This window comes from Macaca thibetana, chromosome 12 (genome assembly GCF_024542745.1).
Source record: "Macaca thibetana thibetana isolate TM-01 chromosome 12, ASM2454274v1, whole genome shotgun sequence".
Lineage (NCBI taxonomy): Eukaryota > Metazoa > Chordata > Mammalia > Primates > Cercopithecidae > Macaca > Macaca thibetana.
Genome location: NC_065589.1, coordinates 10,885,226 through 10,897,703, shown reverse-complemented (window position 1 = coordinate 10,897,703; position 12,478 = coordinate 10,885,226). Strand labels below are relative to the sequence as shown.

The 12,478-nt window shown below is 43.1% G+C and overlaps 2 protein-coding genes across 3 annotated transcripts in view; both read right to left on the bottom strand.

Annotated features, from left to right (window-relative positions):
* Positions 1–12,478, bottom strand: part of NCL (nucleolin) — a 405,499-nt gene that overhangs the window by 280,141 nt on the left and 112,880 nt on the right. The window lies entirely within an intron of this gene.
* The window catches only part of PDE6D (phosphodiesterase 6D), a 55,191-nt gene continuing 44,963 nt past the window's right edge, over positions 2,251–12,478 (bottom strand). The window contains exons 2-5 of one of the 2 annotated variants that reach the window (XM_050751196.1): positions 8,914–9,002; positions 7,857–7,982; positions 7,034–7,139; positions 2,251–2,860 (exon numbers count right to left, since the gene is read on the bottom strand). In XM_050751196.1, the coding sequence (XP_050607153.1) occupies positions 2,779–2,860; positions 7,034–7,139; positions 7,857–7,982; positions 8,914–9,002 (403 nt within the window). In that variant the 3' untranslated portion in view covers positions 2,251–2,778. The remainder of the gene's footprint in view (positions 2,861–7,033; positions 7,140–7,856; positions 7,983–8,913; positions 9,003–12,478) is intronic. The other variant, XM_050751197.1, reaches the window with a different exon arrangement.

Sequence of the window (12,478 nt, the reverse complement as noted above, 5' to 3'; positions counted from 1 at the left end):
CAATTCATTTTCAGCTTATTTTTTTCCTTTTCTTTTTTTTGTTTTTGAGACGGACTCTCGCTCTGTTGCCCAGGCTGGAGTGCAGTGGCGTGATCTCGGCTCACTGCAACCTCCATCTCCCCGGCTCAAGCAGTTCTCCCTGCCTCAGCCTCCTGAGTAGATGGGACTACAGGCACCCGCCACCATGCCCAGCTGTTTTTTCTTTTCTTTACATTTTGTTTAGTCCTTCCTTCCTTCCTTCCTTCCTTCCCTCCCTCCCTCCCTCGTTCGTTCCTTCCTTCCTTCCTTCCTTCCTTCCTTCCTTCCTTCCTTCCTTCCTTCCTTCCTTCCTTCCTTCCTTCTTTTCCTTCCTTCCGACAGGGTCTTGCTTTGTCACCCACGCCAGTGTTCAGCAGCATGATCTCAACCCACTGCAACCTCTGCCTCCTGGGCTCTAGCAATCCTCCTGCTTCATCCTCCCGAATAGTTGGGACTACAGGCACACACCTCCATGCCTGGATAATCTATTTTTTTTTTTTTTTTTTTTGTAGAGACTGGGTTTTACCATTGTTGCTCCAGGTTGGTCTTGAACCCCCGGGCTCAAGCGATCCTTCCACCTTGGCCTCCTAAAGTGCTGGGGTTACACCAACTTGTTTTTCCATCCAAACTTTGGTATTTAAAAATAGCTTTTGGGCCGGGCACGGTGGCTCACACCTGTAATCCCAGCATTTTGGGAGGCTGAGGCAGGTGGATCACCTGAGGTCAGCAGTTCGAGACCAGCCTGACCAATATGGTGAAACCCTGTCTCTACGAAAAATACAAAAAAAAAAAAAAAAAAAAAAAAAAATTAACTGGCATGGTGGTGCGTGACTGTAATCTCAGATACTTGGGAGGCTGAGACAGGAGAATTGCTTGAACCTGGGAGGTGGAGGTTGCAGTGAGCCGAGATCATGTTACTGTACTCCAGCCTGGGTGACAGAGCGAGAGACTGTCTCAAAAAAATAAAATAAAATAAAATAAAATAAAATAAAATAAAAAATAGCTTTTGAAGACAACAGATCTAATATGAGGAATTGAGTCGTCATTGAAAGATGGTGCTAGTACACTAAAAATGTACCGTTTCTCCTCCCCACCCGCCGATGCAAAGAGATTCAGGTAATAGAGAGAAAAGGAAAAGAGGAATCTGAGAGCAAGAGCCACACCAAAGAGAGCCATACCTTTGTTGTGTTCTGTCCTCTGGCCTCAGACCTTACTGCTTTGGTAACTTGAAAACATGTAATTGTTGGTATTTTATAAAAGACAGTGGCTTGCAGTGAGCCGAGATCGCGCCACTGCACTCCAGCCTGGGCTTTGATAAAGCAAGACTCTGTCTCAAAAAAAAAAAAAAGAAAAAAAAAAAGACAGTGAAGGCAGGCCAGGAGCGGTGGCTCATGCCTGTAATCCCAGCACTTTGGGAGGCCGAGCCGGGCGGATCACCTGAGGTCAGAAGTTTGAGACCAGCCTGGCCAACATGGTGAAACACTGTCTCTACTAAAATTACAAAAAAATTAGCTAGGTGTGGTGGCAGGCTACTCGGGAGGCTGAGGCAGGATAATTGCCTGAATCCAGGAGGCAGAGGTTGCAGTGAGCTGAGATTGCGCCATTGCACTCCAGCCTGGGCAACAAGAATGAGACTCTATTGCAGAACAAAACAACAAAAAAAGACACTGAAGGCTACTAGTAGCTCAGAGGTAAGAACACTTTTTGGTGTTCTCTTTTATGTCAGACCTGAAAGCACTGCCAGTTGTAATCCCTTCTCTCCCATGCTGGCTTCCAATGACAGCAGTCTTAAAGGCCTCCCAGCCTCCTCCCAGCCCAGATGCCTTCCCATCGTTCTCCAGTTAGGTCCATGCAGATCTTTTCATTTTGTAGCTTCTAGTCTCATTTAGGAATACAAGAGTCCCTACTCTACCAACTTAGAACTGCCCTTTCTGGAAACTTCTTGAACAAATGAATACTGTAAGCAAATAGAAACAATTAACAATAATAAACAAACAAAGGGTGCATGTATGTTGTGGAAAAGAACCATTAAAGATTGTGTCTAAAAGACAAATGTTAAGGTCATGGGCTTGGTTCAAGTATGTTGCACAACTTTGGAAAGCAGTAACTGCAGCACTAGGGAACAAGATCTACCAGTTCCATTCCTGGAGTAAAATACAGTTTTGATCTTATATTTGGTTTCTTTCCATTATGCAGCCAGGTTCACTTTCTAGAAAAAGGAGATAAAAGCAGTGCCATGCTAAAGACTGTAGGAATATTTTAATTCATATTTTTAATTACATTATGTAATAATATCACAGTCTATTTTACAAGTTAAATGTATGAGAATGTATGAAATAGAAATGGTAGGAAAAAAACTAAACATGGGTCAGGAACATGGAATTTTTCCAAAACCAGGGGCCAAAGGTAGATGTGTAGCCTGCAGGGCCCAAGGAGGAGACAAGGAGGGTGATAGGTAGAGTTATCGGTTTGTGGTATGTGTTTGTTCCCTGTGTGGGGAGGGAAGGATTTGAGACCTGTCCCCTGCCCTGGTCTGGGGTTGGGAGTTTAGTCTGGTCAGCTGGAAGATGGCAGCTTGGGAAAAAGAGCCATCTGGTTACCTACACAGAGCTGGTCCCCTGGTGGCTGCAGGTAGGTTCTGCTGTTGAGGGAATTAGGGGTGGAAGTGTCAAAAATCAAAAGTGTGGAGGAAAAAAGTAAACACAGTTTCCTCCTCCCTCCAAAAAACCCAAATTCTTGACATGCGCACACATTCTTCTTTCAAACATAGAAAAGTCTCACTCTGGATGTGCTTACAAGAAGATCGTCGTCAAAAAACTTTGTTTCTATGATAACGTTCCCACTGTAAGTAAGAAGAGAAACAGAGGGCAAAAGAGTGAGCATGTTAGGCAGAAGATTTCATTTCCACAAAGTGGTTTCCATCTGGATTCCTGGGCCAAAGGACATGTACCCACCCAGAGTATTAGCTTGGGGCCATTAAAATCCTTGTCTATATAGGGCTACAAGTCTAACACGATATTTAATTTATGTGGCTAGATTCATCCCTGTCAAGCTCCCAAATCAGAAGTGAGAGCATGTCTCCACTCCTTGGTACACTCTAAAGCCTTTAGTAGAGTGCTCTGCACACAGGGTGCTTATAGATCCGACTGACTTTCTGATACCGCATTCATGGACACCTCTGGCTGGTTTATACATAGAAGCCTGCAGACCTCAGGGGCAGTATCCTTCCCTACAGTACTCACTATAGTGGAAAGGTGAGCTTTGGCCTGGCCCACACCTATTTTCCTGCCTTTGGGTATCAGCACCTTGCTCTTCATTTGGGAACCACCCTTCCTCCAGTCCATGTGCCAAGTGAGTGGCCCCTCACTCACCTGGCAAAAGGGTGAACAGAGGATGTAACTTAGGCCCATCAGACTCTTTCCTTTGAGCAAGATCCTTCCTGTAGCTTCTCCTTGAGGAAGCCATCCAGGAATTCCTGCCCACCTGCATCTTTCAAACCATCCCAGGTCTCCCCCGTAGTCTTTCAACTCTTGTATTAGCCAGAGCCTGTTTCTATGACTTACAACTAAAGAACACTAAATGATGCACCTGTATTGTGAGGGAAGAATTTTATTTTTCTTGGTGGGTATCTCAGTGCTCCCATTTGTAAAATGGGAGAGACCATGACCTTACCAAATCACACTTGAGCTGAGTTTAGGGCAACTGTTTTTAGGGGTTCTAAAAAGTTAAGTATAGTTGGTCCCCTACTTACAATGAATCAACTTATGATCTTTCAACTTTCTAGTGGATTTATGGGGATATTAAATGCATTTTTGACTTATGATATTTTCATCTTATGGTAGGTTTGAGACAGATCGAGACTCTGTCTCAAAAAAAAAAAAAAAAAAAAAAGAAATAAAGACAGCAACAAAAAATCAGGCCTGGTGAAGAAGTAGTCAAATGAAGTTTAATAAAATCTAAAAAAAAAACCCTGCTTTCCTAAACTACTCTGTACTTTCCCAGGGTAATTAATAACCAGCAGATAAATTTCTGCTTGTAATTAATTATAAAACAGGTAAATAAGGTGCTCAAAATCTGACTGGCTGATAGGATATAAAAATAGCTACCATTATAATTAAAAATCTATTTTTAAAACTACTAAAACTTTAAAAAATTCATTACAAATTTGTATTTATTTATTTATTTTTGAGATGGAGTCTTGCCTTGTCGCCCAGGCTGGAGTGCAGAGGCACAATCTCGGTTCACTGCAACCTCCAGCACTTGGATTCAAGTGATTCTCCTGCCTCAGCCTCCCGAGTAGCTGGGACTACAGGCGCATGCCACCATGCCTGGCTAATTTTTTTTTTTTTTTGACACGGAGTCTCACTCTGTCGTCCAGGCTGGAGTGCAGTGGCAAGATCTCAGCTCACTGCAAGCTCTGCCTCTCGGGTTTACATCATTCTCCTGTCTCAGCCTCCTGAGTAGCTGGGACTACAGGCGCCCACCACCACACCTGGCTAATTTTTTGTATCTTTTTTAGTGGAGACGAGGTTTCACCGTGTTAGCCAGGATGGTCTTGATCTCCTGACCTCGTGATCCGCCCGTCTCAGCCTCCCAAAGTGCTGGGATTACAGGCTTGAGCCACTGCGCTTGGCCTATTTTTTGTATTTTTAGTAGAAATGGGGTTTTACTGTGTTAGCCAGGATGGTCTCAGTTTCCTGACCTTGTGATCCACTCGACTCGGCCTCCCAAAGTGCTGGGATTACAGGTGTAAGCCATCACGCCCAGCCTGTTACAAAATTTAGATGGGGTCTTGCTATGTTGCCCAAGCTAGTCTCAAACTCTTGGACTCAAGCAACCCTCCCCCATCAGCTTCCCAAGTAGCTAGGATTATAGGCAAGTGTCACCACACCTGGCTCTTAAAAAAATTATTAAAAACTTTTTTTTTTTTTTTGAGACGGAGTCTCGCTCTGTTGCCCAGGCTGGAGTGCAGTGGTGCGATCTCGGCTCACTGCAAGCTCCGCCTCCCGGGTTCACGCCATTCTCCTGCCTCAGCCTCCCGAGTAGCTGGGACTACAGGCGCCCACAACCGCGCCCGGCTAATTTTTTGTATTTTTAGTAGAGACGGGGTTTCACCGTGGTCTCGATCTCCTGACCTTGTGATCCGCCCGCCTCAGCCTCCCAAAGTGCTGGGATTACAGGCGTGAGCCACCGCGCCTGGCAAAAAAACTATTAAAAACTTAAAAAGGGGCTGGGCACGGTGGCTCATGCCTGTAATCTCAGCGCTTTGGGAGGCCAAGACGAGTGGATCACCTGAGGTCAGGAGCTCAAGACTAGCCTGGTCAACAAGGCAAAACCCCGTCTCTACTAAAAAATACAAAAAATTAGCCGGGTATGGTGGTGGGTGCCAGTAATCCCAGTGACTTAGGAGGCTGAGGCAGGAGAATCACTTGAACCCAGGAGGGAGACGTTGCAGTGAGCCAATATTGTGCCACTGCACTCCAGCCTGGGCAACAGAGAGAGACTCTGTCTCAAAGAAAAAAAAAAAAAAAAAAAACCTTAAAAAGTAGAGACAGGCATAGTGGCACATGCCTGTAGTCTCACCTACTTAGGAGGCCGAGGCAGGAAGATCATTTGAGCCCAGGAGCTGGAGTCCAGCCTGGGCAACATGGCAAGACCCTGGTTTTTTGTTTTTGTTTTTTTAAATAAAATAAAACCCAAAACCAAAACAAACAAAAAACCTAAAAGTAAATAACCTCAATTTTTAACAAATTCAATATGGCTTTCATAAAGGAACTGTTGAAAGAGATGATCCAATATTACACAATTATCTGTGGGACTAACTCTTTTTTTTTTTTGAAACAGAGTCTTGCTCTGTTACCCAGGCTGGAATGCAGTGGCATGATCTTGGCTCACTGCAACCTCCACCTCCCTGATTCAAGCAATTCTCCTATCTCAGCCTCTTGAGTAGCTGGGATTACAGGTGTGTGCCACCATGCCCAGCTAATTTGGGACTAACTCTTTTTTTTTTTTTTTGAGACGGAGTCTCGCTCTGTCGCCCAGGCTGGAGTGCAGTGGCCGGATCTCGGCTCACTGCAAGCTCCGCCTCCCGGGTTCCCGCCATTCTCCTGGCTCAGCCTCCCGAGTAGCTGGGACTACAGGCGCCGCCACCTCGTCCGGCTAGTTTTTTGTATTTTTTAGTAGAGACGGGGTTTCACCGTGTTAGCCAGGATGGTCTCGATCTCCTGACCTCGTGATCCGCCCGTCTTGGCCTCCCAAAGTGCTGGGATTACAGGCTTGAGCCACCGCGCCCGGCTGGGACTAACTCTTTAGAAGGTACTATTACTATAACACTTGAGAGACTAACACCTTTCCCACAGACAATGGGAGGTGGGAAGTTATTGACAGTGTTTTTGGACAAAGCACAAACAAACTGTTCTTTGAACAGGAACCAAAGCTATTAATATGGTAAGCTATTCACCAAAAAATTGTAACCAAGTATCCTCGAAAACAGAATTATTAATAGGACTTTGCCAGATTCTGTTAAAGGTGATCTAAACAAAATACAGAGATACCGGAAGTATGGTAGTCAGGAATAGGAGCAAATTAACATAGATTCGGTATATATTAAATGCCAGTCTCCTTCCATGCCATCGCATTTTATCTTCATTACACCTCTGTAAGAGAGAATTAATTTCTGTGTTTAGAGATGAAAGACTAAGGCTCAGAGAGATAAAGTATATTAGTGCCCAAGATGACACAGGTAGTCAGTGTGAATCAGGAATTTAAATCTGGTCTAATCTAAAGTTTTTTTTTTTTTTCTTTTTTTTTTTTTTTAATTATTCTTTCCACTCTATCATACTGTCTTTTTCATATGAAAAAGGTCAGGAACCTGGAAACCTAGACACCCTCGGATACTCTTTTACTCTATTTCTCAACTGAGCTCTCTGCCCACTCAATGGCACCAGGAGTCCCACCTGCCTGGAATGCCTGTTTCTAGACACACTTCATAATTTCCTGAGACCTGCTCACTCACGTTAAGACGCTTGCTGGCATCATCTGGGACTCGGGTGCTGCCTCTATCAAGGACTGCCAGGTATTTGTGGAGTTAGGGATCACAAAGCCAAACTCGAAGAACCATTCTGAAGGAAGAAGGAAAAGCCGGGGTGAGCAGGTGCCCCAGTATAAAGTTTAAGGGCTCTTTGTCTCCCTCCTCTAGAGTGAGCCTCTTCCTACCCTGAGAACCACCGAAGGAAGCTATCAGCAACCTCTCAGACCAGAGGCATAAAAAAGACAGGGAAGCCTCCTCAGGTTGTCCTCTGAACTACACCAAAGGCTTGCTTCTCATGCTTTGAGGTCTAAAGGACTAGGACCAGTGACCAGGACACAACATAAGCAGCATTTTCTTAGAGGTAGGCTAGATGTGAACTATACATAGATACATAGCTCAATTCTCTTGGACTAGCTTGAAGGGGCTTATGTGCCCTCTTATACTGCATGGTGAGAATTCAATGCAGAGTGGCCAGTCAAATCTGTATGATACTGTATGTAGAGCACTGTACTAGGCCCTGCTCATAGCAGCTTCCTCCATGACCATATCACAATACAATGTCAGTGCCTAAACCAGGTACCACCATCCATGCTCCCAGTGTCAGAGACCTCAAAGCCCCTTGCAGTGGCCAGCTTTGTTTTGGTTTGTTTTCACTGGGGATTCACAGTCTTGCAGAGTGTAGGAATCCTACCACAAACTGAGTTGTAAAAGGAATGTTATCAAAGCACTGCTTTAGTTCACTGGGTATTGTTGCCTTTTGTCCTGGTCCCCCTAAGCCCTGATTTCAGGCATGCAGGCAGCAGAATACCTTCTAGGCATTGCCCTTTGAAGTAAATTTTTTGTTCCAGGCGGAATTTTTCCATTTGTTCTGTTGAAGAAAAATTGAGTTCTCGAGACACGGCCTTGCACTTGAGGATTTTCTTGGGAACACGGGCTGGTAAGAGAAAAACAAATGTTGAAGCCATTCTAAATGAAAACCACATGACTATGATGCTTCAAATTTCTGGGAGCTTCTTATAGCTGATTTAGAGAACACTTTATTACATTTTGGATAATGCTTTGGTAAGTGCACTACACTTTGTGTGGCTGAAAGCAGAGGACTCTAATTGGTCACTCATATCTGAAAGATATTAGATCTTCAAGGAACACCAGGTTTTGTGCATCTAAGGGCCTCATCTAGCTACTCTCATCAGGAAGGGGGCTGCACGGGTACCTTCTCTCTACTCTGTTCTGGTGATTTTAACCCCTTACTTCTTCTTTACTTTAGGGAGATAAAAATGCAAATTTTCTTTTGGAGAAAAAAGTTGAGATCTCAGTTTCTATCTTTGGGTATGTTCTAATGGTAAAATTTCAGCACAAAATGGGTTTTGGGAAGTGGGAGAAAGAAACATTAAGAAAGCAACTGGGTTGGGTGTGGTGGCTCACACCTGTAATCCCAGCACTTTGGGAGGCTGAGGCGGGCAGATCACTTGAGGTCAGGAGTTCAAGACCAGGGTGGCCAACATGGTGAAACCCTGCCTCTACTCAAAATATAAAAATTAGATGGGTGTGGCGGCACGCGACTATAATCCCAGCTACTCGGGAGGCTGAGACATGAGAATTGCTGGAACCTGGGAAGTGGAGGTTGCAGTGAGCCGAGATCGCACCACTGCACTCCAGCCTGGGTGACAGAGCAAGACTGTGTCTCAAATAAAAAAAAAATAATTGTAATTGAAACTGTCAACATGTCAACAACACATGAATTAACATGCTGTGTCTTCAGGGGCTCACCCGCCTATTAAGTATGTGTTAACTTAGCTCTCTTATGCTCAGGGGCTAGTCTGGCATTGGTCACAGCCCTGTGTAGACAAAGGGTTGGAAAGTACCTTCATGCTCCACACCAGGGACAGACAGGTCTTCTGTTCCTTGCCAGAGTATCTTCCCTGTTTCAGCATCCCGAAGGTTCATCCAATTTCTGATCAAATATGACTAAGGAAAAATAAGGCACTGAAAGTGACTCCCACTTTGTACTCTAGGTGTCTCATGTTTACTCCCACCAACTCTTGTTTACTTTTTAAAAAGTCTGTCAAACTGCTCATTGCTATGGAAGCAGATAAGAATGTGTAGGAGAGTCAAAAAGACATCTAAAAGCAGCAGCAGAAACCTTGAGAAGACATTATTATCTATGAGAATCTTAAGACTGCACACACCTAGAAATTGCAAGAAAGGGACAGAAAATGAACAGTGCAAAATTTAAAATTTACCAACAGGATCTAACCAACCAAGATAAAATACCTAAAGAAACAAATATCAGATGTACCCCAAGGAAACAACTCATGAAGATCACTCTATAGTGAAGGCCACAGCCCCATAAACTTCACCCACAAGCACAGAACTCTCAAATTGCTTTGTAGTGCCCCCCCTCTTTTTTTTTTTTTTTTGAGACAGAGTCTCACTCTGTCACACAGGCTGGAGTGCAGTGGCACAATCTTGGCTCACTACAACCTTTGCCTCCTGGGTTCAAACAATTCTTGTGCCTCAGCCTCCTGAGTAGCTGGAATTACAGGAGCGTGTCATCATGCCCAGCTTATTTTTGTATTTTTAATAGATATGGGGTTTCACCATGTTGGCCAGGCTGGTCTCGAACTCCTGACCTCAAGTGATCTGTCTGCCTCAGCCTCTGAGTGCCCTGTTTTTAAATATGAGAAGATAGCCAAGTATCACCAGAAATTCAAGAAAGCATTTATTATGAAAGACAGACCAAAACAAACTAAAAGAAAAAAGTAACTTAGAGGAATAAAGAGGCTTACAGATAAAGACATAAAGTTTTAAAAAGGAGCATTAAAAAAAGAGAGATATGACATAACCTCTACAGACACTAAAAATTAATACAATCAAATTCTATATATTTTAGGTGAATTTCTCTGGTTTGAGGTTACAACTTATGAAGCTGGTCAACTGATGTTCTCTGTCAGAAAATGCCTTCTAACGTAAGTATTTATATTTTCTAGTTTCTGTATTGTTTGATCCATTAAATGAGTCAATAATACCAATTTAAAAAAGAATATTCAGAGAACAAAAAAGAACTCTAGAAACACATATATTTTGATAGCAGAACCAAACAACTCAATGCAAAGAAAAAATTGAAGAAAGCTTTCAGAATGAAAAAGGCAAGGATAGAGAACAGGAGAGCAGGCCAAGTGTGGTGGCTCAACGCCTGTAATTCCAGCACTTTGGGAGGCTGAGGCAGGTGGATTCCTTGAGCTCAGGAGTTTGAGATTAGCCTGGGAAACATGGTGAAACCTCATCTCTACAAAAATACAAAATTAACCAGTCATGGTGGCTCACGCCTGTGGTCCCAGCTACCCTGGAGGCTGAGGTGAGAGGATTGCCTGAGCCCACAAAATTGATGCTGCAGTGAGCCGAGATCATGCCATTGCACTCCAGCCTGGGTGACAGAGGGAGACCCTGTCTCAAAAAAAAAGGAGAGTAAAGGTACAAAAACTTATAGTCCAAGAATAGTCCAAGAGTTCCAATGTCTAACTAACAGAAGTTCTAGAAAGGTAGAACAGAGAAAACTGAGGGGAGGATTGCATCAATAAATTAATTCAAGAAAATTTCATAGATTGAAAGTGTCTAGGCTGGGCACAGTGACTCACACCTGTAATCCCAGCACTTTGGGAGGCTGAGGCGGGCAGATCACCTGAAGCTGGGAGTTCAAGACCAGCCAGACTAACATGGAGAAACCCCGTCTCTACTAAAAATACAAAATTAGCCAGGCATGGCAGTGCATGCCTGTAGTCCCAGCTACTCAGGAGGCTGAGGCAGGAGAATCACTTGAACCCGGGAGATCGCACCATTGCACTCCAGCCTGGGCAACAAGAACGAAACCCTGTCTCAAAAAAAAAAAAAAAAAAAAAAAAAAAGGCATGTAGCAAATGCCCGTCACATCATTAGTGGATTTACATAATATCAAAGATAAAGAAAAGCAAAAAGCTTCCAGAAGTTCAACAAGTCATTATATAAAGGGTCAAATCAGAATAGGGAAAAAAAAAATCAGAATAAATCAAATTCAAAAGGAATCCTGTAGGATAGGAGACAATTTAGCAGGGCCTTTAAAATTCTCAGGGAAACAATTTCTGAAACAAACTCAAAAATATTTACTTTCTTAAGAAACTAAGGAAAATATGGCTTCATCAAAATGACAGAAAAAACCAAGAAAGGGGATGACAAGATGACATGGGATATAGCAAGCAAGAAACAGATGAAGGGAGTCCCGAGTGACAGTGAAGGAAGATCCCAAGAAAATAGCTCTTTAGCAGGTCTGGAGAGTGACTAGTCCAGGGTCCAGGCTACAGCAGGTCACAAAGCTCAGAAAGAGATTTTCTCTTAAAAAGATGAAATTCATAGAATACCTAGTGTGTTTATATGGAAAGGAGATTTATATAATTAGAGGGAGATTTTGGGGTCAAATTCATGAGAAGCACAGAAAACCTAAGCAAATGACAAAAATTCAAGTACTGACATCATGAAAAATTAAGGTAGGACTGGAAGAAAAAAGTAGTCATAGTATAACTCATGGCTTCATTGCAAGTAGTGCAGATATGGTCATAACAATGAAAGCACATCCAATACCCAGTATAATTACCTGGGAGGATGAGGGAACAAGAGTATGTATGGATAGTCAGGCATGAAATGTTGAGAAACAACAAAACTGTCATTTTCCACAGTGGAAAGTGGGTAAACAATGCTAAAATGGAAACATTAAGACATAGCCACAATATGCTTTTTAGAAATATCAAGATGAATACCAAATAAATAAGCTAAAAAGAATTGAAAATAGTTTTCTCTGGGGAGCAGAAAGTAGGGGGACAGGGTGTGGTGCTCTTCATTAGAAACTAGGCAGACTTTTTTTTTTTTTTTTGGAGATGGAGTTTAGCTCTTGTTGCTCAGACTAGAGTGCAATGGCACGATCTTGGCTCACCGCAATCTCCACCTCCTGGGTTCAAGTGATTCTCCTGCCTCAGCCTCCTGAGTAGCTGGGATTACAGGCATGTACCACCACGGCCTGGCTAATTTTTGTATTTTTAACTAGAGACAGGGTTTCTCCATGTTGTTCAGGCTGGTCTCAAACTCCTGACCTCAGGTGATCTGCTTGCCTTGGTCTCCCAAAGTGCTGGGATTACAGGTGTGAGCCACCTCGCCCGGCTGACTGTGATTCTTTAAATTATGAACACATACAACTTAATAAAAATAAAGACTAAATTTAAGAAGAGAGTGCTAAGTTTTTTTGTTTTGTTTTATTTTAAAATACAATTGACAAACCATTAAAGGAAAAGAAAATATTATGCAAGCACAGAGGGTAAGTCTGCAAAAGATTGTTAATATTTGCAAAGAGACTGAGCTTCAGAAAAATATATGTATAATATAGATATAGTTTACATGTGTCTT